General features: G+C 37.8%; 1 protein-coding gene across 3 annotated transcripts in view; it reads left to right on the forward strand.

Moving 5' to 3' along the window:
- The first annotated feature begins 1,256 nt into the window (after nucleotides 1-1,256).
- KIF2A (kinesin family member 2A) overlaps nucleotides 1,257-27,713 on the forward strand; it is a 58,221-nt gene continuing 31,764 nt past the window's right edge. For all 3 annotated transcript variants that reach the window (XM_069492849.1, XM_069492850.1, XM_069492851.1), the window contains exon 1: nucleotides 1,257-1,320. In XM_069492849.1, coding sequence (XP_069348950.1) covers nucleotides 1,257-1,320 — 64 coding nt within the window. The remainder of the gene's footprint in view (nucleotides 1,321-27,713) is intronic.

A 27,713-nucleotide genomic window follows, 5' to 3' on the forward strand; every position in this document is an offset into this window, starting at 1 on the left:
TAACAATGACTAGGGAAAATAGGGTGCGAAAATTGTTTCCTCTATATCAAGTCCCAATATTACAAGCAAGTCACACGTTTGGAGATCTTTACGTAGTGCTGTAAAGAGTTTCCATGGTCCCTGTCCACATGGCCTTCCTGCTCTGCCAGGATGGAGCGTCTTTCTCTCCACACTGCTGATGTGGTCAGACTAGTCAAGTGACTGTAGAAAAGGCACATTCCTCAGTCAACATTTTGGGTCTGCCCTCTGTCCTTGAGTCATAGCTGTTGGCTTTAGATGCCAAGGCAAGTAAGTCTTGAACCCTACAGCATAAACAGGACACCAGCATCTGATAACTCATAAACTGAACAATTAAGGCTGCTCTACCGCAGAGCTCCTTTTTGAGTGGGGGGCGAGCTACGAGACAAAGCTATAAAGAAGCGGATGTTTATTTCGACTTAGGGTGAGTGACACCTCAAAGGGGTTTCTTCCTTTCCTCCATAACTGGATGGGAAACCTGAACCAGGTGTGCTCTGGCAGGGTTACCTGGGCCAGTCACCTCCAAGTGGAAACTGGGGTAACATCTTCAGATGAAAACACCGAACCTGTACTGCCAATGGAGGGTCCCTAAATTCACATCCCTCAACCCCGTGTTCCACTTGGAAAGCCCTGGAACTAGTTGGCCCTGACCCGTTGCAGCAACAGAGCCAATTCAAAGAAGCCAAAAGACAAGGCGGCAACGGCGCGCCGCTTCCCGCGTCTTGTAGGCCGCGCGCTGAACTCAAACGCGACGCCGGCTGGTTGGGGGCCGGGCCCCGCGCACTCCGCCGCCTCGGCGGGCCAAGCCGCGGCCACCGCCCACCCCGCAGCCGAGCAGGGCGGGGCGCCGCGAGGCAGCGGGCTGAGGCCAGCCGAGGAGGAAGAAGAGACGGCGGCGGCGCGCTCTGCGCAGGCGCGCGGCGCCCCGCCTCCCCAGCGTCGGCTCCCGGGCTGGCGGCTCGGGCCCTCCCACTCTCCCCCGCGCCGCCTCACAGCCCCGGCCCTCGCTTCACCCCGACGCCCCGGCGTGCGCGTCCTCCTGCCGGCCTGCAGGCCCGGGGCCTCCGCCTGCTTCCCCGCCGCTGCTCCTCGCGGCCCCGCTCGCGTTCACGCTGTCTCCCGGGCCGGCGCGGCCGCGGGCAACCGCTCCCCCTCCCACACCTACCCCGCCCCCTCCCCGCCTTTTCCGCCCTCCCGTCCCCCTCCCTCGGCCCGCTGCCGCTGCTCCAGATGAGGTGATGGCAACGGCCAACTTCGGCAAGATCCAGATTGGGATTTACGTGGAGATCAAGCGGAGCGATGGTGAGCCGCGCCGCCGGCCCCGCGTTCGGATGTGCACCGAGAGGACGCGGCCGCCGGCCGCTTCATTGATTGCTTCGCCGGGCTGTGGGGGCGGGAAGGCGGCGGCCGCGGCGCTTTTGTGTGTGGTGTGTGTGCGAGTGTGGCCGGCGTGGGGTCCGCCCGGGCGCCGCTGCAGCGCTGGGGGCCAGGCCGCGGAAGAGGCCGGGTGGGGAAGGGGTCCAGGTGTCGCGGGCCGCGTCCCTGGGGGCTTCGGGCGGGCGCGGTGGACGGTTTCGGGGCGGGGGCCCCTAGCTCCTCCCGCGATCTCCATCCTCCCCGGGGACCCCAGCCCTGGAGGGAGCGGGCTTCGTTAGGGATGACCCTGCCTCGCGCTTCACCCGAGCGTTTTCATTTTACCAGCCTCATCTCTAACGGGGATAGGGGTGAGGGAGTGTGGAGACCAGTGATTTCAATATTTAGAGAATTGACTACCGGTCGGAGGCCGAGGTGGGGGAAAAGGGCCAATCCTGCTTTAAACTGCTGTCTGGTTGTCAGGCCTCTTCGGCTTTCGTCCTCTGGCATGCTTCTTTCTTTTTTGCCAGTTCCTTCCTTGGGAGGATGTAGAGAATGTCGCGCTCAGCCATGAACAAGGGTGGGGGAGCAATGGGAAGAAATATTCGATAAGCTTCTCCAAGGTGCTGAGACTGTAAGGGGAAGGAGAGAGAGTGAACATAGTCAATGCGAGGCACTACTGAGAGAGTGGGGGTGGGCGACCGGATGTTGATATTTTCACACCCTCGGGAGAGGTAACTGAGAAAAGTGTAAGGCGAGGTGAAGACACATGCTTCATTTTTTTTTTTTTTTTTTTTTAAAGAGCCTTAGGCTTACGTATCTTTCTGTAGGTTCTTCTTGGGGAAAATGTTTTATGTCATTAGCTTGGGGTGTGGAGGGAGATACGCCAGCCTGGCTTGAAAATATATTGTAAAGGAGAAAATGCACGGAGGGAGATAAGTAAAATTATTTTCTTTCAATCCTAATAGTGAAAGAATTAGAGATACGTATATAGAGTTGTGCAGTGTTCATGATTCCATCACTGTTATACCCATTCCTTTTATTTATAGTGTTTTTTTTTTTGTTATCTTTTGGCATAGTCAGTGGTAACATTGCTATCATGTCCATGCTCTCTTGGATTCTACCAAGTTTGACCAAGTTATGTGACGCTAGATTGACTTTCATGTTATCTATATGATATATTGGAAGACCCTGTATAGCTAATGATTTTTTCCCTTGGTTATATTTGAGGTAATTTGTGGTAACAACTGGAAGCATCATTATCCTGTATGTGAAAAGATAAAGTATACCACTTGGAGCTTTCGAAGTTACCAGTAACACTAGCGGGAAAGAGATATTTTCTTGGGTTGGCGTTTCTTTTATATTTTCTCTTCAAATTAATTTCTTGAAAGTGGGCTGTCAATGTCAAGTTTCTTGATTAGGTGAATGTGGGTTCACTGAATTCCAACAAAAGTAGGATTTTCGTATTAAAAATTTTGAGTACATAGCAACCCCTCTTCTGGGTATGTACCCCAAGGAGATAAAATCACCGTCTTGTAAAGATATCTGCAGTCCCATGTTCATTGCAGCATTATTCACAATAGCCAAGGTATGGAAACAACCTAAATGTCTACTAAGGGACAAACTAAAGAAAACGTGGCATATATACTATGCAGTATTATTCAGCCGAAAAAAAGGCGATCCTGACATTTATCACAACATGGATAGACCTAGAGGATGTTACGCTAAGTAAAATAAGCCAGACTAAGAAAGAAAAATATTGTATGATTTCACTTACATGTGAGATATTTTTTAAAAGGACCTCAAATACACAGAGATAGAGAATGAAACAGTGGTTACCGCAGATGTGTAGAATGGGGCAGATGTAGGTCAAAGGACAAAATAGCAGATATATAGGATGAACAGGTTTGGAGATACATGAGGATTAAAGTTAATAAAATTGTATTTGGGATTTTTGTTAAATAAGTAGACAGCTCTTGCAGTAAAAAAAGTAATTATGTGAAATGATAGCTGTGTTAATCTGCTTTACTGTAGTAACCATTTTACTATCTATTTATAGCCTGCTACATCATGTTGTAAACCTCAAGTATACACAATGAAATTTATTTTTTAAAAAATTGGGGTGCAATAAAACCTGTAAGTTCTTTACATTATTATAGGCCTTTAACTGTGATTATAGATATTAACTGTGAAATCTTATTAAAAAAATAGTATATGAAATTCCAGAGGTTTGTACATTTTAATTTTTACTGAACTAACATCTTTTACTTAAACATATTGAAGCAATTTTGGTTCTTTTCAGTTTTCTAGGATATGGAACTCTTTCAACCTTCACCTTCAGCCTATACCAGAAATTCCCAGATATATAAGAGCTTTGTGTTCTTACATAAGTGCTAGTAACCTAACACCATGTTTCAAAAGCAGTTTGCCCATAAGATGTTATGGAAATAATTACAATGTGGTGTTATTTGCCTCAGATACATGAGGGAAGTTGTGGAAGGCAAAAGATAAGTAAAGAACTTTAAGGGAATGATCATTTGCATTGGATGGTAGTGTTTCACAGTAGAAATTGATGTCTGGGAGACTCCCCTCAAGCTTTCCCTTTTTCACTTTAGAGAAGCTTCTTTGCTTCCTCCCACTTATGTAACAGATCTGTATTGAATAAAAACACTAGTGGTTATTATAACAAAAATAAACTTTGTAGTTGGATGAACACTAATGTAATGTCTGAGACAGTAGAAATGACATGAGTGAAAAAGGGCTGCTTCAGACTGTTATTAACTGGTGACTTGATGTTTTTCTGTACATGCTAATTGTGATCCTTGTCTGTATTTCAAACCATGCTTTTTCTGTCAGTGATGCTCATATATTAATGCACATATTCCAAGGGCAAACAAGTAAACTAAAATGAGCTTATTCCTAATCTTTCAAGACCCTGCTAAAAGACTAATCCTAATAAGTCTTCACTGATTACCAAAACCAGATGGCCAGTCGGCCTCTGAATTCCTAAGTTACTCTGTATCATTTATGAGACAGCGTTTTTAAGTATCAATGTACATAACTCTTAAATGTTATGTTTTTAAACTGCACTGGGGAAGGGGTGGTGTGGAGAATGCAATGGAGGGATGTCAGGCTACCTGCACCCATTTCAACCAGAGCTAATGTGTTACAGGGTTAAAATACTGATAGATTCTTAAGTTCCCTGAATTCATCTGTGTACCATCCCCCCCACCACCTCCAGGTGCCTAGCAGAGTTCCTTGCATATTGTTTTTGAGTGAATCATACATTATTGGATTTTTGGTTTTCAGACATTTTAGATGAAATCTTACCAGGAAGTGAAACTCTTCCATCTGTAGTCATTCTGTATGGCTGGCCTTCTATTTCCCACTGGCCTCTTAGTTCAGGATCTGCAGAGTTGATTGAAACTGAGTGATGTGCTAAAGCTAATCTGACTTTTGTGGTATTCTAATGTTATAAGTGGCAGGGATTAGGCTTGGACTCCTGAGATTGTTCTCTGCTACAGGACTACAGGAGATAACCTAGTATGAAATTGGACTGGTTTATGGAAATGGACAGTCATGTATATTTTCTTGTATGTGTCTTCCTATTATCTTTCTGATTGGATTCCTTTTTAGAACTCAGTGACTTTAAAAAACTACAGTCTTACTATTCTGTAGCTAGTTTTTTTTTTTTTCAAGCTACACTGTTATCAGTTCTACTATAGCTGTGACTTCCCTTTGGAGATGGGGGCGGGGGGCGGGGGAGATGAGAAATGTTGAATATTTGGAAGCTGCAGCTAAAGTGGGATTGTTCTTTGGTGTCTCTTAGTCACAGTATTGATATATGTAGTCTGAAGAGAATTTTAGAATATTTCCACTAATTGTCATTTTTATAGATGGGGAAACTGAGTCCCAAGTCACCATAAGTGACTTATCTAGGTTCATGCAACTTGTCAATGGCAGCCAGGAACCCGTCTTGCTCAGCATAGAAACCAGACTGTCTATCAAGACCTATGACAGTAAAGGAAATATTCTGTTAATTTGGAACCATATATAGCTTTCTACAGCCTCATCAAGATATAGGAAATTGCTTCTCACTTATGGAAAAGGCACTAGAGAACAGTGATTGGAGGGGAGTGATTCCTGGTAGAAAGTAATACGGTATAGTTACTACAAGTTCACAAAACCTGAAGTTGTGGGAGGAAAATATTCTTGTTTCTTAAAAACATTGGTGAAAAGAGTGCCTTGATTAAACATCTGAAATCCAGAGGAAGTAGAATATTTCAAAGGACCCATCAGGAATTTTTGGAGTTCAGGGCAGGTAATCTTTAGAAAGGATTTTAAATGGCCTCTTTACATGTTTTGCCACATTTATTCTTCTGCTAACTCATTTTTACATGCCATTGTGTAGGCTTCTGAAGAATAGACTGCATAACTTTAGGTAATAAAAATGAACCATATATCATTGTAGTTGTTCTTTAGGTACAATTATGTGACTGATTACGGGGATGGGGTAGAATGGGGGAATTTGTGGATTAATAATTACCTTTTGCATGGTGACTAGGACAATAATAATTCCATATATGTATCTCTTAGGCCTTCATAGTTTTCCAAGTGTTTCCAAACATATTATCTAATTAGATCCTCACAGGAACCCTATGAGGAAAGGAGGGTAGGAGATGGCGTATTTATCATTTTACAGGTAAAGAATCTGAGGTTGGATTTTTTGCCAAGGTCACACAAGTAATAAGGGGCATAGCCTGGGCCAAGCCTAAGACCTTCACTCCTACCTCTAAGTGCTGGCAAGTGTTTGCTGGTGATGGTATGAAGTTGTATGCTTTGTATAGTTTAATTTTTTTTTTGAGGCATGTATGTCCCGTAGTAAAATTCTTTCCATGGACTACCAAAGAGGCTCAGAAAACCTACAATTGATAATGTAGGTCAAATTTGCCAAATTGGTGAGATCAAATTGAATTCTGATGTTTTAACAATAAAGATCAAGATTCAGTAATCTAAGGCTTTAAAGACTCACTTGTTGTTTCCAGAAGTACCACAGAAAGCCAGGAATCTATGTTCATTGCCTAGCCACTTAATTCTTTTGACAAAGATTTTCGAACTCTGCCGAAAGGCTATGTGTCGATTTACTTTATATGTCATAATAAAAAAAATGCTAGAGATTATAGCAAAGAGCCAGTTAAATCTGTTGTCTACTTAAATAGGGAAAGGGGTGTGAGTGTGGAAAATCCAAAACAGGATTCCTTGAGAGATCATCCAGACCTGTTCTTTCTGGTGACAAGTATACTTGTCATTAATATTACATGAATCTTTTGCAAAGTTTAATTCTTGGATTCAACCACCCACTTTGATTTTAATACTTCTGTTCTGTAACCTAAAATATTGATAATTTTTTGAGGTGTTTGTTTTGAGATTATGATTCTTAGCTTAAGAATAGGTACAATTTTTAAGCCCTAGATATAACTAATTTTCACTCTTCTGATTCAGTTGTGAAGCAAATATAGGTTAGATTGCCTTCCAGCTTTTTTAGCTAAAGTAATATTAATAGTAAGTATTATAGTACCTAAGTGAAAATAGACATTAGAACTTTACCATATCAAACTATCTCCCAAAAGTAATGTGAGGGTGGAAGTGTCCCTTTTAAAAGTCATGCATCTAAATGTAGGCCTTGACTAGGGCTTTCTCATCTTTGGTACTACCTGTTTTTCTCATTACCCTCTACAATAAAGCTTGCAGTTCAGGTGGTTATTAGGGTGTGGAGTATTTTGGAGTATTGACCTTAAATGATTATGACATATCAAAATAATGTGATCTTCTATTTCTCTGTTTTCTTATTGCAGATTTCATTAATATACTTAATATTAACAGCCTACTTACTATATGTTAGGCATTCTGATAGGTATTGGAGATACAAAAAAAGAATAAAGCAAAAATACTTCCTGCCCTCATAAATAAGTAAATAAATGATTCATCTATAATGTGATTAGTACTGATAGAAGTATGCCATTTTGTGTGTACATCATTACCACTTTCCTTTTTAGGATTAGGCCTTTTAGTTAGACTCTTGAAATTACGGTTCTTCTGGATGGAAAATACATGTCATGCTGTCCCTCTCACTTCCTTTCACCAGGACCAATATTCATTATCCCCTACCTTATAGCATGCTGTCCTAATAAATCCATATGCATCCAGAGAATTATTCTTAATACAGCGCTATCTGTCCTGATAGCCCTTCTCAGTAGTATGAAATTGGCATTGTCATTATTGGCCTGTTTTCTATCCTCTAGTACCCATTTGAGTTATAACTTTTTAACTTTTAAACACTATTTTGATATTAAAAGGCATAAGATGTATTCAATTTTAAGTTTTTGGCACACCCACCCCTGTCAGCAGGTTTCTCTCTCTAGGTGTCCTGGGTTGGGGTGCGTGTAAACAGAGACCAAATAAGCAGAACATGAAAACAGAGGGAGAGCCAGCTACTGGTGGTTATGTGTAATTTAGGAGTAACCTCCTCACACGTTGTGGGCCAGGGACTAGAAGAATCAGGTGCCTCCCTGGGCTATCTTTTATTTACTTTTGAAGACTTTTTCTCCAGGTTTTTATTGGTTTTGGCATTAATTTTAACCAATTTTCACCTACAAGAAAGACAGGATCAGAAGAGGCCATTATTTATGGTAAAATTTTCTGGGTGTCTCCACTGTGCTAAGAATGACTCTCTTGATCATAACTTTTGGCAAGCAGCTCTCCACTCAGCCTCACTCATGTAGCTTGTATCTTCCATACTGGTGCTTGAATTCTGTTTCTTTCTTTAAAAAGTCAGTCCAGGTATTACTCTTGATACCTAAAGGGATTTAACGTTTGTACTCTTTGTGCTTTGCTATATGCTTTGCTGAATATATAATACACAGTATCTTGTTTGATTTTCATGACAGCCCTCTAAGGTAGACAGTATCTTCCCCATTTTACAGATCCCAATACTCAGAGCATATAAACTATTCTGTAAAGTATTTATGCCTTACAAAGGGCCATTTTTTATGCGTTGGTCAAGGCTGTGTGGTTAAGTATATTTTAGGGGTGTGGGATATGTGAATATTTAGAGTCCATGTTGGATAAATGTAGTTGTGGGAGTTTTATTTCTAGATTAGTAGGGTTTGTACAGATTGAGTATCCCTTATCTGAAATTCCTGGGACCAGAAGTGTTTCAGATTTCAGAGAGTTTTTTATTCTGGGATATTTGCATGTACATAATAAGATATCTTGGGGATGGAACCCAAGTGTAAACATGAAATTCATATATGTGTCACTTTGTAACATAGCCTGAAGAAAATTTTATACAATTCTTAAATAATTTTCTACATGAAACAAAGTTTGTGTACATTGGGCCATCAGAAATTCATACATGTGTCACTTTGTAACATAGCCTGAAGAAAATTTTATGCAATTTTTAAATAATTGTGTACATGAAACATAGTTTGTGTACATTGGGCCATCAGAAACAGTTCAATGGTGTTGCTCTCTCAGCCACCCACGTGGACAGTCTGTGGTTGTTTGCCATCACCATTGTTACTAACTCTGAATTCATATGCTACCAGTATGCAGTCATTTTCTTACACTTATCCATACATAATACTTAATAGTAAAAATGACATACCATTAATATGGTGAAAAAATAACGTAAGGGTAATTAAGCCAGCACAATAGCCTCACCTACCTGTAACAGCTGTTAAACAACAGCAACAACAATGACAGAGTATATGAATTGTTTGTTGTATGTCTGTGTTTTGATCATGACCCATCATGTGAGGTCAGGTGTGGAATTTTCCACTTGTGGCATCATGTTGGCACTCAGAAAGTTTCAGATTTTGGAGTTTTAGATTTTTAGATTGGAGATGCTCAGTATGTAATGGTTCATGACCCTAGCTGCTCATTAGAATCACCTGTAGGGCTTTGGAAAAACCAAACAAACAAAAACAGCCCACCACTACCTGTATCTGGGTCCACGGCCTAGAGATTCTGTCTGGTGTGGAGCCCTGGCATCAACATTTTATTTTAAGACACCTCACACACTGGTGATTCCAGCGTGCAGTCAGGGTTGTGATCCATTATTTTAGTAAAAGTAGCATCTCTCCTAACAGTGATCTGACAAGACTTCATGAAGTGTGAAGTTTAAATGGTGGGAGGAAGATGACCAGTAGATTGCCTTGGAGGGAAGGAGGCATTCCAGGCATGTGCGACAACATGCAAGAAGTCCCTGAGCTGGAAACAGGGCTGTCAGGTAAAGAGCATTTAAAAATGGCAGAGAAAGGGTGATAGATGAGGAAGGAAAAGAAGGAGGGGTAATGTGGGCCACTCTATTAAAGACTTGGAAACAGAGTTTAGGTAAGGATATTGGAATTAGTTTCTAGGACACTTGGAAACTATGATAGGACTTAATCTCCTAAGGGCAGTAATAAGAACGAATGATTAGTGATAGATTAGAGGGAGAGTAGTACTGAAAATTAGAGCTAGGGTGGATAAGATTGCATCAGTCTAGGAAGGTGAGCAATGATTAAGGAACAGATGAGATGCAGAATACACACTACAAAAAGAATTGATGTTATATAGCAATATATCACTTGTGCCGAATAAAGGACATGTGAGTTGAAAGGAATAGATTTAACATTTGGAAAGTCTGAGCGCGGGTTTTAAAATCTCTTCAGTTCTGTTTAATCAAGCTAATCGTATTCATGAATACGAGGACTGTAGAGCCTGTGTACAATGTAATATCAAAGAGCATCGAACTTAGGCTGCTTATAGCTTTTGCCACTAATATCCTAAAAGTAAGTGAGTTTAAGGTATAGATCACTTCCAGTAAATGTTCACATGCAGCAGGAATTTATTTAAGAAGGCAAAGCAGTTAGTTATAACCTAAGACTGAGCTATAGTGTATTAGCCAAGACCCTCTCAAAATTCCTGGAACAGAATGGGAAGGAAAAATAGAGTACATAAAGAATTTGGCTTCATCTCTTTAAGGGATAAAATGTTTCAATTCTTGAACTGCAGCTGCTCTTTTTTTTACTTTTTCTTTGCTCTTATTTTTGGCCTATTTTTTTCTGTCCTGGCATTAGCCTTCCCTTTTTCATCCTCAAGATTCTTAATGCCGTTTCAGTGTTTAGAATCTCTTAACTGCTATTTGCAGTTTAGGACTTAAAAAGAGGTACTCGAGGGATGAATAGGCAGAGCATGGAGGATTTTTAGGGCAGTGTGAAATTATTCTGTGTGATACTATAATGGTGGATGCATGTCATAATTCATTTGCCAAAACCTGTAGAAGGTACAACAAGAGTGAACCCTAATGTAACTAGGGACTTTGGGTGATAATGATGTGTCAATGTAGGTTCATCTATTATAACAAGTATACCTGGTGCAGGCTGTTGATACTAAGGAGGTTGTGTGTGTGGGGAGAGGGGTCATATGGGAAGTCTCTGTATCTTTTACTCAGTTTTACTGTGAACCTAAAATAGGTGGGGGGAGGGAGTATGCAAACTTTAGGTGTTAAATATCAAAGCTACTCTTCAGATAAGGGACCAATTAGTGACAAGAATTTATAGTATTTTAAGAATGAGAATCAACCATAGGTGTGCAATTAAGATGAAATTTTTGCCATTCATTTTTGTCATTTGTCTGTTGGCCAGTGTGAGAGATTGAGGGTGTGCTAACAAGAAAAATTTTTAAATAAGTTATAGTGGATTCAGATATGCATGGCAACCTTAGTCCAGTTTTTTTACTTCAGCCCATGAAAATGCCATGCCAAATGTCCAAGTAGTGTATCTGGAAGCCTGGAGATGAGCGGTTGAATTTAAACAAGGATTGAACAATGCGAGGTTCCTGCCAATAAGATCCATGTGAAAATCTAATTATTGTATTTCATGTCATGAAAAGTGAGTTGAGGGTGCAGACAATATTGTACTTTTTTTTTTGGTAGTATTTTTAAGCCTGTAATTTACTATATACTGCTAAAGATAAGTGGATATAATGATTTACCTATAAGATTTTTAGGAAATGAGAACAAATTAGAGGCCCTAATTAGTGAGGTAAATCTTGGGATTTAACCAGACTCCTCTTTGATGAAATACTATTGTTGGTCAAAACTTGCTTTTATTGTTATAATGAGGAAATTGACTTGTCCAAGATCATACATGAAGTAAGTAGCAAATCTGAGATTAGAGCATAGATTGTCTGCCTCCAAAGTCCTCTGCACTCTAATTCCTTTTGGAGTTCTTTTGTTTCTGGGGTACAGTTTGCCTTCAGGTGTTTTTATTAATCTAACTAGTATTTGCTGTATGACCATCATATGTCCCTTCATCTGATGACTTTGAAGGAATAAAGGACTTTTCCTTAGAAAAGATTACTATGTCAGTTACAACAAAATACTAAATAGCTGTTGCACTCAATACAAGTGCTCTGTGGCTCTGTAATTTCTTTTGAAAAAGAAATTCTAGTGTTCTCCAGTATCTCTGCTGTTGCCAGTGTTTAAGTCCTCCTTGCTCCCAAGACTTTCAGAGGTGCAGCCAGGAACAAAAGCTGTCATGTGAAAGGATGTTTCTTATTAGATGAGCAGAGATATTGTTGGGAAAGTATAACAGTTAAACAACAGCAACTTGCTAAAATCTGCTGACATAGTAGATCGATTCAGGGACCTGTCCAGATTTAGTGATCTTTATTTTTATAAGCCTACTGTTTGAAATTGTTTGGGGATTATATGTCAGTTGTGGGTTTTTTTGTTTTTTTTTTTTTAATTATAGCTGATATTGAGAGTTGACCATAACATGGCCCTAAATATATAGTAGATATTTTTTTATATGCTCTTTGGGTTGCAGTTTTAAGAATGATACATTGCTTTTAACCTTACATGCTCTCTTGCGTTTCTATTAAGAGCAATTCCTTAATTAAAAGTAAGTAGATTCCAGTCTGTCCCTGGATCTAATGAGAAAAAAAAGTAAGTAGAACTTCTTGTTTTCTTCCTCTCTCTCAGATTTTTCATTTTATTCTTTATAGGTGCTTCTTTTTCTCTCCATTGCCTAAGTGTTGGTGTTCCTCAGGGCTTGATCCTAACCCTGCAGTACTTCTCATACAGTATTCTCTCTCTGGGTAAACTAAATGCTTCTCTTCCGTCCAGGTTGGCTACAGACATGTATTTTTTGTATATCTAATGGATTACTGAATATCTCCACTTGGATGTCTCATAAGTATTCAAATTCATTATGTCCAGAATTGAATCCATCACTCCCCCAAATGTACTTCAGTATCTCTCATCACTTTCATTCACCTTATTACCCAAATCAGAAACCTGGACATCTTCTTTGACTCCTTGTTCTCTCTTAACCTCACATCCTGTCATCAGAGTCTCTTAATTTAAGTGCTCAAGTACCTCTTCATACACTTTTTCCATTGTACCACTATAATTTTGGTCAGGCTAGCATTATGTCTTGCCTGTGCTGTTGTGACAAATGACTAATAGGTCTCTCCACCTTTTCAAATATAAGTTTGACTCCCTGGTCACCTGCTTAAAACTTTAAAAACTTTGTCTACTTCTGTTGCCCCTTGTATAAAGTCCAGCTTTATGGCTTACCCAGAACAATCTGACCTTCCTCTTCAGTCTCATTCTTGCTTCGTATTGAGGCACATTTTACTCTAGGCAAGCTGAACTTTCTTGGAGCACTCCACTTCCACCTAACCTAGCTAACTGCTGCTTCTCCTTCTTGCCTTTGTTAACCATTCCATCCTGCCTTAATTCCTAGCCTAGGATGGGTCCCCTGCTTTATGTACTTCAAGTTCTCTCTATTTACTCTGTCTAAACACTCATGGGATTGTATTATCTGTTTAATTGTGTCCAGTTAGACTCGAGTTCCACTATATCTCTGCCACCTATCACATGGCCTCTACATACTTTATAAATTACCTATTTGCTGAGCCATGATTAAATGAACTAGCTGTGCTACTTTTCCACTACTCTGTTCAAGTTTTGACATTCTAAAAAAATTGGTTTGTGTTGTTCATCCTCCAGGCATCAAGAGTGTGACATGATAAGGTGTTTGACATTGCTTTTGATGTATAGTTTTAATTTTCTTTTTAATTACGTTTTGAATAGCAATGTAGTACGAGTTCTCCCAAGAAACAATGTTACAGCTTCCTGTATATTTGTGCAGAGATGTTTTTCATTTTCAAGAAAATGTGTTTGTATATGTATAACTAGGTATAGTGTAAATATGTGTAAATATGTACTTTTTCCCTACAGATGGTTATATTGTATACATTGGTGCTTCTGAATTTTATTTTCATGTGATAATAATGTTATCTTGGAGAACCTTTGAATACATAAAAATCTCATTCTTTCTTATACTGTATTTTGTTAGTGATTAAATATACCACAATTTATTTAACCAGCTTTCTACTGATGACATTTATGTTTGTGCCTAATCTGTAGCTATACTCCAATACTCTAGCCAATACTGGAGTATTGAATGATCTTGAACTTCTTTAATTTTATACATACATGAATATATCTGTAGGAAGAAGTCCTAGAAGTATAATCAGTGGGTCAGAGAATTGTGTATTTGGAATTTTGTTAGATCTTGCTGATTTGTTTTCCATAGAGTGTGAATTACCTTATCTGCAGAAATGCCTGTTTTTTCATACCCTTGTCCACACAGTGTAAAACACACTTGAGATTTGCTAACTTGGATTATGAAGTTCAGGCTGTGCCTGTAGAATGTTTGTTTGTTTGTGTTTTTTTCCTTATCTCCTATGGTCTTGTCTGAGAGAATGTTTTTTTACCAAAGTTAACTTGGATTATATGACTACTTTCCTGATTTTTCTTTTTCTCTGGCAGCTTCTTGATCTCTTTTGCTGGTATCTCATTATTTCCCTATACAGTGCTTTGAAGACTAGGACTTCTACCTTCACTCTCTGGGTGGTCACATTCACTTCAATTGCCTTTAAATACTATCTGTATCAGCATTTTGCAAACCTTTTTTCATTATTGCTCTACCTAAAGGGCCTTTTTGACCTTTTTTACCCTAATGACTATCTTCCAGTGAAATTACTGTGCATGTGTTTATCTCTTGTGGCCCTTTCGCAGGCCATAAACCATCATATTAATAATATGATCTCCCTCTCCTAAAGAGCTAATTTTCATCCCATTGAAGGCAGTATCACTCCTACTGAGAATGTGTGATCTATGTGTTCACAATGCCTAAGCTTTTATCTTCAGCTTGGACCATCTCCAGTATATCAGACAGTCTACCTCATGTCTCCACAGGATATAGATAATCTCAAACTTAACATGTATAAAACCAAACTCAAAATCTGACTTCAGCCTTTCTCTCCACACTTAGCTTCAGTGACTCCACTCTTTGTGGACCTTTTGCTCTAGACACACTAGATTTGCTATTTCACATTTTACCTTAGTGGTGAAAGGGCTTAAGGAGTGATCGCCTATTCTAACCCAAATTGGCCAGGCACTGAAAGTCAAAATTTCCCTGGCTCAGAGCCACTACCATCATAGGCTTCCATAGGTACAGTGGAGCAGGTGTTGTGATAACAGATTCCTGGGGGAAGTAGTGACATTACACTGACTGTTGAAAATATCCCATAAGATCCTTGTCTCTTTTTAGGATATATGTAAGCTTAAAAGATGGTATCTACATGTAGCTATGAAAAGTTCACAGAATAGCACTGCTGTATTGGTATGGAATTCCCTTTTGAGTAAATAAGAATATAAGCCAGGGAGCAATTAGACAGCATTGCTCATTATATTCAGTGGAACATCTGTGAAAGGAAGTTTTTCAAAATTTTGGACTATCAGCAACATATTATTTTAACAACATCACTGTAAAAGTCTATGATATTCTAGATAACAAGTCTTTTATTCTTTAACAAATGAATAAAAATGCATTTTGGATATCCAGTCACCCAAGAGAATGTAGGTATGAAAACTAGCCTTTTAATTAAGGATATATATTGAAATTTATTTAGTTAATAAACTTATTTAGCTCCTAAACTTCGTGAAGTGTTTTTCCTAGGGCTGTGGTTTTTTTTTTTATTATTATTTTTGTTATTTCAGCTAGAATCATATTGCATCATGATTTTAGAATTTTGGTTTTTATGTTCTCTTTGCAAGTAGTTTTGGACAGTTTTTTAATCCTGCCTTCCCAAATATACTGGATAATATCAGGAAATTACAGTGATTTAATACTTTTTAATAGTATAATGGCTCCATTATGACATATTTCTTATTATTCTTATGCAAAATCAGAATGGAACTTTTCTTAAAAGCTGCACAATGGTCCATTCTAAATGGTAACTACCTAAATTGTGAGTGTGCAGTGTGGTTCTAAAGTACCACAAAAAAACAAAAAACAAAACAAAAAAAAAAGCCCAGCACATCTGAAGTTTCCCAGTCACCCCAGAGAAACTGAGCAGTATTAAGTTTCACATCCCTTTTCAATACACAGATGAGGTAAGAATTTGAAAATTTGTCATTTGTATGCAATAGGAATAAAGTTTGCCCCCCTTTTAAGTTTTACTTTCTTCATCAAAATCTCAGCTGTATCATTCTCTTTTTTGTCTCCTAATGTCAAAATTCCAGCTTTGTATTTAAAGTCTAAGAAGGGAAATATTTGAACTTTTAAATTGAGTTATAAGCAGTAACATCTTAAGTGTGATAAACCAAAACAGAAAGGTCTCTATGTTGAGCAAAGTCACAGTCCCCAGGGATTTACTAAACAGCAACAGCACTGTTACCAGTGTCAGCTGAGGCATTATTTATGTCCTTCTCTAATGGCTCCTTGTTCTACCAAAGCTATTGAAAAAGGTGTAATGTTTACATAGTCCTCATTAAGGATTCTTTTCATCACTGCTTAGATTAGCCACCAAAACCTTAATATCAGAGTTTGAGAGTTTGACTTCTACTGAATCTGCTACAGATCTGCTGTATGATCTCCAACAGATCACCAGATTTCCCTTCTGTCCGTGTTTACTGGTCAGTGGCATCTAGGCAGCTGATTGATATTTACTGTTAGAGAGAGTATCAATAATAAATTGTAAACTGCTTTGAGGTAGTTGGCAAAACTAAGATATAATGTATGAATATTACTGTGTAGTTAGCAATGTCTTCCATTTTTCTAACAAATGGGTTTTTTTTATAGCATCCTTGTCATGTTTAGTCTCTCTTAAAGCAGCATTTGACAATCTCTGTTTTCTCAACTTTTTCTAATTTTGTTATGTGATAGTAGATCATTATATTATAAACTTATTTAAAGAGGTAGATCGTTTTCATATTCTTAAAGGACCATCCTTTTAGAATTCTTTTAATAAGTTAAAGAAATTGTATCTGTTTTAAAAGACCAACCTTAAAACAAACCTCTGTAGACAACAACAGCTAATTAACATAACATGTTTTGCTGTGACTCTGTTTGAAAAGATGCACTCAAATGTTTGAATTTGCATTCTACATTGGTGCTTGGTTCTAATAACTAAATCTGTAATTGATGGGAATCACTATTTTATATATTTAATTATTTAAGAAAAATGGGTAACTAGTTAAGGCAGGTTTTAGTCAATCACATGATAGGAAGTGGCAAAAGTTTTCAGGTCAGTGTGTTCTAAGATAATTTATCAGGATTCTCTTCTGGTAAGGGACTGACTTGGAAGAAAGTTCTTCTTTCAGGTATCTGTTTACCAACTACTCTTAGTAAGCATATGTGCTTTACTCACCCCTCTGGAAAGGACACTGTTCTGCCAGGCACTTGGTCTGATGCGTGATTTTTATAACTCAGAGTAATATTTACTTCTTTGTTCTTCTGAGATGAGTATTTATGCATATTTTCCTTCTTAGTCCCTACTTGAGAGATGCAGGAGATAACTTCCTTTTTTCTCATATTTTTTAAGTCTATTAAAAAAGATCCTTTCAAATTATGCAGTGGTATTCTGATTGAAAATTGTAGGGTTTGCTAGAAGCTTTTTCAATGATACACTAGAGAACTATATATTTTAATTTGTTGGCATGCAAGCCAATAAATTAAATTAAAAAGAAATTTTTTTTCATAGTCACCATACAAAATATCTCACTTCTTAGATTAAAAAGTCCAAGGATTGAGGCACTTAAATTTATTCCCTGCAGTGAATTCTAAGCAAGATTTGGGCTGTACTTAGCTCTGGGGCCATGAATCTAAGCTCTTACAGATGAATGCCTTAGCTGGGCATGCAAGATCCTGGACAATCTAGTGCCAGCTTTCCATTCCCAAGCAGTGGCAGTCAACTTTGGGGGTTTTTTTTCTCTCCAGATATGTTCACATCTGCCAGGCTACCAGATACGAGAAATTTATCTCTGGATTCTATGGAGATCTTAATCTTGAGACCTTCATCCATTTCTGTTAGTTTTCATTATAGGGCTATATACACATGAATCACCAGTGATGCTAGTTTTTTCAAAGTATATGTAAAATTTTTAAAGTTATATTTTAATATTTTATAAAACATTGATTTTTGTCATATTTTAAAGTTTATCATACTTAATAACAGATTTTAACAACTTCAAATTTTAACAACTTCAAAGGGTTTGAAAATCGCCATTACAAACAATCTTATAATTCAAGTTTTATTTTTACTTATTACATTAGTTGTGTTCTCACATGTTTAGGTTTCAAATTTTTTATTAAGGTCTTAATATCTTTAAAGGATGAAACATCTCAAGGGGAACTGATAAAAATAATGTTCACTTTTGGGGAAGACTTGTCATACGTATGCTCACATATACTCAACCCTATGATTAGAGTAATTAGAAATAGGAAAAAAAACAGTTTGTAATTCTAGGTATGTCAGAAACAGCTGCAACCTTTTAAAAAACTGCTTGGGTCTGAAAAGAATTGATTATTGCTTTTTCATATTTTTCCTAATGTTCTACCACCATATCCTTTTAATAAAATACGTATATTTGTTAGATTTTAAATATTCTGACTTTTAAATACTTGTAATGAAATTTTATTAGTATTCTTGGCAGATTTATTTTGGCTCTTGTCTCCTACATTTGCAACCAAATTATACTTTATATGCTAGACAAGGTTTATGCCAGCCTAATTGGTTGCTGGCATTTCTTAGCCTCACAGCTGCTGTGAATTCAGCTGTGAACTAGAAAACATATAATAGGATCCTGTTTTCAGAGACCAAAAGGCAATTGTCAACATGTGAAACTTGTTTTTGATAGCGCAATAAATATATGAGCTTTTATGGCAAATTAAAGAGCACTAATACCAATCTTAAGTAACCAACTTCATTTTAAAGATTAGAAAGTCCTGAAATATGAAAGCCATAGTATTTGTTATTTTGTTCACTGGGACTTGAATTTGGATGTATGTTCTATTCAGTCATTTGTGCTTGTTTTCTTTTTAAAAATCAGGCCGGGCGTGGTGGCTCATGCCTGTAATCCTAGCCCTCTGGGAGGCCGAGGCGGGTGGATCACTCAAGGTCAGGAGTTCGAGACCAGCCTGAGCAAGAGCGAGACCCCGTCTCTACTAAACATAGAAAGAAATTATCTGGCCAACTAAAAATATATATATATATAAAAAAAAAAATTAGCTGGGCATGGTGGCGCATGCCTGTAGTCCCAGCTACACAGGAGGCTGAGGCGTAGGATCGCTTAAGCCCAGGAGTTTGAGGTTGCTATGAGCTAGGCTGATGCCACGGCACTCGCTCTAGCCTGGGCAACAAAGCAAGACTCTGTCTCAAAAAAATTAAAAAAATCATTCATGGCCGGGCGAGGTGCCTCATGTCTATAATTCTGGCATTTTGGGAGGCCAAGGTGGGAGGATTTGCTTGAGGCCAGGACCAAGCCCAGGCAATAGAGAGACCCCTCTCTACAAAAAATGAAAAATTAGCTGGGTATGGTGGTGCACACCTATAGTCTCAGCTACTCAGGAGGCTGAGGTAAGAGGCTCACTTGAGCCCAGGAGTTTGAGGTTGCAGTATGAGCTATGATGATGCCAGTGCACGCTATCCTGGGCAACAGAGCAAGGTCCTGTCTCAGAAAAAGAAAAATGAATTTCTCTTAATATTTACCAACAGATAAATATTAAAAAGTTGAGATCGGAACTATTTTCCATTTAATTTGACCATAAAAAAAATTGGGCCTTAAATAATATAAGATATTTCTTAGAATGAACTAAACATAAAAAATAAAGCTTATATTTTAAAGTATTGTATTATACATTTATATTTGATTTAGCAGATTGTATTTTTATAAGTTATCTTGACATCTAAATTTGGGGTTAAATTTCTTTTTCTATTAGGTTGAACCATATGAAATTATCATTTTTTTAGGTTGAATGGTTTAGTATAGACTATTTTTCTTCTGAGAATTACTATGTTAAATATATTTGAAAATCTTATTCTCAGTAGCAGAAACCTGTGAGGATCTTGTTTTTAAGCAATACATAGTCATATCCCATCTAAGGTCAGTAAATTGTTCCTAAAAATTAGATGTTGTATGTGAAAATGTTGATTGGGAGCCTATTTGCCTTTATTTTAAATGGGAAAAAAGTGCAACGTATTCATCATCAATCTGAACTCTCTCACCAAATTCAGAAATATAACTGGCACTGTGAGTCACCTATATGTTAGTAGAATACCATCATGCTTGATCAGTAAACAATAAATAAGATTTATATGTAGTAAAGTCTTTCCTTCCATTATAATTGCTTTTTGTCCATTCCCAGTGTTTTCTTTAACATTTATTAAATATTTTGGGACCCTCAACAATAAGCAAAACAGGGCTAAATAAATATGAGAAACTGGACATATATTCAGGACAAACTATGTCAGTAAATGGCTTATACTGAGTATGATTAAAGCATCATCCTATGCCTACACTTTGTGTCACTTTGATACTTGGCATGATTTTTTAAAATCTATATGTGATTCTGACAGTCAAGCAATTATATTTGGACTGTAACTCAAAACTTTACTTGCATACTTCTGCTCAAAATGCTAATGGAGCCAGGCACAGGTGTCTCATGCCTATAATCCCAGGGCTTTCTGAGGCTGAGACAGGAACATTGCTTGAGGCCAGGAGTTTGAGACTAGCTTGGACAATGTGGCAAGATCCCATCTCTACAACAAATTCTTAAAATTTGTTTAAAATTGAAAATTAAGCATGGTGGCATGTGCCTATAGTCCTTGCTACTTGGAAGGCAGAGGCAGAAGGATCACTTGAGCTCAGGAGTTCAAAGCTACAGTGAGCCATGATTACACCACTGAACTCTAGCCTGGGCAATAGAGCATACACCCCATCTCTTAAGAAAATAAAGTAAAATAAAATGTTAATTGAATTTTGATACACATAAATATAAATTTTTTCCTATATAAACATGGGCCAAAAAATCCTGCATTGAGAGATAAGTCCATTTTATGAAGTTTGGGAGAAGTCTTGGGAAGAAACAAGAGATGTTCTATTGGGAAAATAATGATTGGAGAGATAGTCTGCAGTGTTTGCCTGTACTTTCCCAAACTGTGAGTATTTTTCTACTTCATCCTCAACAGATGACATTTTGTACAGTAATTTATATTTACAAGTAGGTTGAAATAAAACCTTCAAGTATGTCTCTAGATGTTAAGTCTTAAAAAATTATAGAGTTTTTCAGTTGATCTCATGGAGACAAGAGAGTAGAATGACAGTTACCAGAGACTAGGAAGAGTAGTGGGGAGGGGAGGATAAAGTGGGGATGGTTAATGGGTGCAAAAATATAGGTAGGTAGATAGAATGAACAATATTTGATAATACAACAAAGTGACTGTAATCAACAATAAGTTTAAAATAACTAAAAGAGTGGAATCAAATGTTCCTAACACAAAGAAGTGCTAAATGACTGAGATGGTGGATACCTCAATTACCCTGATTTGATTAATTCACATTGTATGCATGTATCAAAACATCACATGTTCCCTATAAAGATATACAACTATTATATACCCATAATATTTGAAAAAATATATAGAATATTTAAAACTGTAACACTTATTTAAATAGCATTGATTTTGTATGATAATATAAACAAAGTTTTCAGATCTGACCCCCATTTTCTATGAATATGACACGACTTAAAAATGGACTGGGACTTCTGGTCAAAATACTACAATAAAGTTCATGTATTGGTATCCTTCTGCCCCAGATACCTAAGAGAAAAAAAAAAAAAAAGCATAGTTGAGCTCAAAAACCAACCAGATCATGAAGCAGAAATGGACCAGAAATTCTAAGGAAGGGGTGGTGACTGAAGCAGGCAAGGATGGCAAAAGTTTGGCTCCTATAGGATTATGGGGGAGAAAGAGACTTAACAAAAAAAAAAAAAAAATGGATCAGAACCAGGTTTACTCTTTGAAGACATGGACTTGTGTGGCTCCTGTTTAAATAAAGATGCTGATTTTAAAAAATGCTGCTGATTTGTTCCCTGGAGCTAGGTTTGTAGGAAATTTTCCACTAGGGGAAGCAGTCCAGTGCAATTAAGGTAGAAATGCAGGGATATTCAGCCACTGTACACTGGGGAAGTCTGTCAGTTATCTGTGGCTTTGTTCTGATTGGTCAAGTGTCTAAACTTTAGAAATCATTAACAGGATACCTAGGAAACCCCCATATGTTTGGAATTTGAGAAACACTTATACATAACTCATGAGTTAAAGAATCATAAGAAAAACTAGAAAAATAGGTGGAACTGAACAATAACAAAAATACTACATATAAAAACTTGTAAGATGCTGCTGAAGCAGTTCTTGGAGAGAAATGTACGGGCTTAATTGCTTATGAGGAAAAAAGAAAGGATAAGGACGAATGAGTTAAGCATTTGTCTTAAGAATTTAAGGGAAAAACCCCTGTAATATAGGCCCAAAGTAAGTTGAAGGAAAGAAATAATAATGTTAAGAACAGAAATTAAGTATTTAATAACTCATAATAAAAGGAAAGGCTCAGCAAAACCAGATGTTTATTCTTGGAAAAAACAAATAAAATGGATAAATCTCAGGTGAGATTAAGAGAAAAAAGTAGTTAAAAAATTAGGAATGAACAAATGGGCATCATTACAGATGTCACAAGCATTAAACAGATATAAAACAACTTTATGCTAAAAATGTGAAAATGTATATAAAGCTCCTAGAAAAATATAATATCAAAACAGTCAAGAATAGAAAACTACAATGATTCTATAATTATTAAGGAAGTTGAATCTTCCCACAAATAATACCCCAAACCAAGATGGTTTTAACCAGTGCCTACTAAACACTCAAGGTTCAAATGATTCTAATTTTACACATTCCAGAGTATGGAAAGGGAGAACTCTGCCATAAAAAATCATTTTAAGAGGCTAGCATGCCATGATACCAAAATGTAACAAGGTTGGTACAAGAAAGGAAAATTACTGGGCAGTATCACTCTTGATCAATTATGTAAAAATCCGTAACAAAATATTCAATGCAATTCCACTCAGAATCCCAACAGATAGTGTTTTGTTTTTGTTAGTTTCGTTGAGTTTTGGAACTTGACAAACTGATTCTAAAATTTATACAGACATGCAAAAAGGCCAGAAGATCAGAGAAACTCTTAAAGAGCAGTAAGGCAGAAGGCCTTATTCTACCTTATGGTAAGACATTAATAAGCAAAGCTATGATAGTAATTAAGACAGTGTAATTTTGGTTCAGGAATAAAGAAAAAGACTCATATGTGTATGCCTGAAATATGACAGGTAATATTACAGATAGGTAGGGGCAGGAAGGGCTTTTTCGGGAAATGGTACTGGAGTAATTTATTTTACGTAGGGGAAAAAAAGTAAATTGTGTTATCGTACACACACTAATAGATTAATGTCCTGAATGTGAAGGGCTTTGTAAAACTTTAGAAGAAAATGTAAGAAACTGTCTTATTGATCTCAGTCTAAGGAAGAATTTTGTAACACAGAAAAAAAGCCATAATGGAAAAATGTATATTTGACTACATTAAAATTAAGAACTACAACTCATTGAAGGACACCATAAAGAAAATGAAAAGATAAGCCCCACCTTTGGAGAAAATATTTGCAATATATATAACAAAAGATTAATGCCAAGAATATATAGACAATTTCTATAGAGAAGTAGCAAGAAAAAGACACTCAAAAGGCCTAAACAGCCAACAGGCACAACCTCATTAAATCAGAGAAATTAGAACCACAATATGATATATTAAAGCTGACAAATATTAAGTATTATTGTGGATGTGAAGTAATTGCTAGTTGGATTACAAATCATTGCAAGTACAGCCACTATAGATAGGAAACATCATGGCACTAACTAGAAAAGTTTCATATGTGTATACTCTTATTCTGTATTATTCTGTATCTCACTATATATATTTCCTGGAGAAATTCTCACACATTTCTACCAATACGTATATATAATAATGCCCATAGCATCATTGTTCCTTTTAGCAGAAACATAAAAAACAACTCATTGTCCACCAACAGTAGAATAGATAAATAAATTTTGCCATATTCATGCAATGAAATACTATATAGTAGTGAAAATGAGTTATGTACATTTTATATATACAGCATTTACATACAACAACATGAATGAATCCAAAAAATGTTGAGCAAAAGAAATGTCTAAAAGTAGTGTTAATCCATTTATATACAGTTTTAAAATAGGCAAACTGTTTAGATTTTTTTATATATGTATTTTACATTTATAGGTGGTAAAACTATAAAGAAAAGCCAGAGCATGATTGTCTTAAGTGTCAGGGTAGAGATTACCTCTTGGGAGGAGAAAAGAGGTGAGAGGGAGAGATTCAGTTAGGGAGAATATGTGTGGTTTCAGAAGTGTTGTTTCTTAACCTGGCTGGTGGTGGATACGGAGATGTTTGCTCAGTTTTTTTTTTAATGTAGAATTAAATGTATAGTGTAGAATTATATGTGATATAATTCACAATAAAGTAAATGGAGAATCAAAGAGAGGCAAAGAACGATGAGTTAGTGAAGATGGAAAACAGAAATTTTCTCAGATGGACCAGAGAAATGGGATGGTATTTGGAGGGCCATGTGGGAAGATTGTCACAGGTTCTGGGGAAGATACTTCAATCCTGATTAATATTATTAACACCCATACATGCATGATTGCTGTTAACCACTCAGCCTTAGGATAAAGTATGTCGTTGTTCCGCCCCTAGTATTATCATTCTCCCAGTCATCCAGGCTTGAAACTTTCCTGTTATGCCTATATGTTGTCACCATATCATGATTTTTTTTTTTTCCTTTCAAAAATCTTTCCTGGCTGGGTGCTGTGGCTCACACCTGTAATCCTGGCACTCTGAGAGTCTGAGGCAGGCAGATCGTTTGAGCTCAGGAGTCCGAGACCACCCTGAGCAAGAGCAAGACCCCGTCTCTACTAAAAAAAATAGAAAGAAACTAGCTGGACAACTAAAAATATATAGAAGAAAATGAGCCAGGCATGGTGGCATATGCCTGTAGTCCCAGCTACTCAGGAGGCTGAGGCAGTAGGATTGCTTGAGCCCAGGAGTTTGAGGTAGCTGTGAGCTAGGCTGACGCCATGGCACTCACTCTAGCCCGGTCAACAGAGCGAGACTCTGTCTCAAAAAAAAAAAGGGAAAAAGAAAAATCTTTCCTGTATCTGTCCCTCTTCTTATTTTGTTATTTAACAGCTTTAACAGTGTTTGCTCTTTGACTCCTGAAAAAATCAAACTGTAAATTTTTATTACAATTAAAAAAGAGGTACTTGAATATCTCAATTGAAAGCCATATGTAAAACAATTTTTTAAAAATTTAGAGGCATATTGGGAAAAGTTAGGGTTGTTTTTTTTTTATTTTTTTTTTAACTTTTTTATAGACATCTTTTAGTACAAATAAAAGCCCCGTGCTGCATTGGGTACTGCAGATATTTCTAGTTATTTGATAAATTGCCAAAAAGCAAATGCTTAAAACTTTATTTATTCATTTTTTATTGCTGGAATTTCATATTCATTTCTTCTTGTTGGATGAGTAAACTGTATTATGATAGAGATAAGCCAACATATTTCTCAGTCCTGCCCTTCTCAACTTCTAGAGTTTAGTCTTAGCTGGTGGATCAGATACTTTTGATTCTGCTAACTTGTGGTTTAAGGCTTTCTGAGTGTCTGCATTGGGAATTGAAGTCATGGAGGTTCCAGTGTTCCAACGAGGAGACTGCTGATACTGGGTAGTCTCTCCTTGATTTTCTTTATCCTCTCATTGCCAATCACTCTAGGCTTTTTGGAGATAAAGGTCCCTGTGGAATTGTGAACTATAGACCTGATAAATATTTTGCCCCACGGGTCTACTTTTTTTGCATACCTAGTTATGGTACATTAAGGCACTATTCCTTGCCCAGAAAGGTTGGAGTACCATAGTAGATGCCCAGCAGTAGGGATGGTGTTGGTCTTGCCTTTTGGAACATGCACATGCTTTCTCCATTTTCATTATTGTCGTAACTCTGTTGGTAATTGCATGGATACCCATCTCTGTACTCATTTCTTCAACAGCTTCAACCAAGCTTCTCCATTTCCTGTTGAGGGTTTTTCTTTATGATCATCTAGTATTAAAGACATCTTCCTTGGGCTCAAATATTTCCTTTTTTCCTGTCAATAAAACTATATCAGTGTCTTTATTAAACCCTTTCGTTTTCTCTAAAACCTTTGTTGCAATAATCTTGTCCCCAATGGTGGGTATTAGTGTTCTGACGCTCCGTGGGCAGTGGGAACAAGGGTGGCTGCTTGCTGGGTTTCAGCCTCACTAATGTTGTGGAGCTGGTGATTGATGTGGGCCTTGATGCAGCAATGATAGCTCCTCCATCCCAGTTTGTGATGGTGACTATGCTTACCTTAGCAGGGCTGCTTATGCCTCTCTGGGATCCATTCTTCATTTCCACTGCCAATTAAACTCGTTTTCTTTTTCAATTCCTGTTACAACCAAGTAAGTACACTGCTTGGGTTTCCCACTAAGAAAGAACTTCAGTTTCAGGGAGTACAGTCAGCTGATAGCCTCTAGCTATTAGTACCTTCTGTATTTTTAGCTTTTTGGCTGAGGCCTTGAATTTCCTGCGAAACGCCCAGCCAGTGACAAGAGTATAGCATGGATAATAGGGCATGTCCATTTTGGCCCAGTCCAGGATTCCTTTAATAGACAATCTTGCTCTGAAGCTCCCTACTGGGTTGGCCAAGACTTTGTCAGATCTGCATCAAGGTCTGCTCAGTCCTCCTTCTTTCATATCCCCATTTCTTTCATAGGTTTCAGATCTGCATCATATTCTGAAAGTTTTCTGTGCCCAACCATCTTTCCTCCCTCTTTTATCTTTCACAGTAAACCTCTTGCACACCTAGCTGTCTCAACATCTGCTGCCAAGAGGACCCAAATGACACATACCACTTCTAGTGGTTATTTACCTAATTTCTCTCTAAATCAAATTGAAGTAAGGGTTATCTAATTTCCATTTTTTAAGCCTCTCCATTTTGAATCCTCCCAGTATTTTCTAGCTCATCATTTTCCTCCACCCCAACATGTTTCTCCTCTAATGTCCACTTATCTCAGTAAATGGTACCATTGTTTACTCACTTGCTTTCACGTTTGTCTTTCACATTTAAGTCCTTGACCCATCTTTTGGGGATTGGGGGGTGGTTGGAGGTGGTATTGTGTGAGACAGAAATCAGTCCCTTGAAAGGGAAAGTTGCTACTCTAGTAAAGGATGAATGGGACCACAGGTAATGAGGGATCGGGTCATGTAGGGTTTTGTTGGAGGTCATTAAAAGGCCATTGAAAGGATCTTGGCTTTTACTCTATATGAGATAGGGAGCCATTGGAAGGTTTTGACCAAAGGAGTAGTATCTGACTTACTTTCCACTGCGAATGTTCTGGCTGCTCTGAAGAATTGACAGAAGGGCAGATAGGTTGGAAGCATGGAAACTAGTTGGGAGAATATCACAGTAATCCAAGGACAAGGCATTGGTAGCTTGCACCAAGGTGATAGCAGTGAATTTGGCAAGAATAGACTCATTATCTGGGAGCAGGCATTGTCATTTTATTTTGTAAAAATTCCCTAGGAATGTCTGGTGCACAATGAGGGTTGAGAATCTATGCTACAGTTTATCAATTTTTACAGGAATGCTGGACTTAAAGCCATATATATAGACATCTTCATCCACTTAAAATCGAAGGGAGTAGGGAAACATAGTAATTAATGGTGAGTGTTTTTACAGTCTGACCAAGGTTCAAATCCATGGTACTTATAAACTGTGTGATCTGGAG

This window comes from Eulemur rufifrons, chromosome 17, assembly GCF_041146395.1.
Source record: "Eulemur rufifrons isolate Redbay chromosome 17, OSU_ERuf_1, whole genome shotgun sequence".
In the NCBI taxonomy this organism is placed as follows: Eukaryota; Metazoa; Chordata; class Mammalia; order Primates; family Lemuridae; genus Eulemur; species Eulemur rufifrons.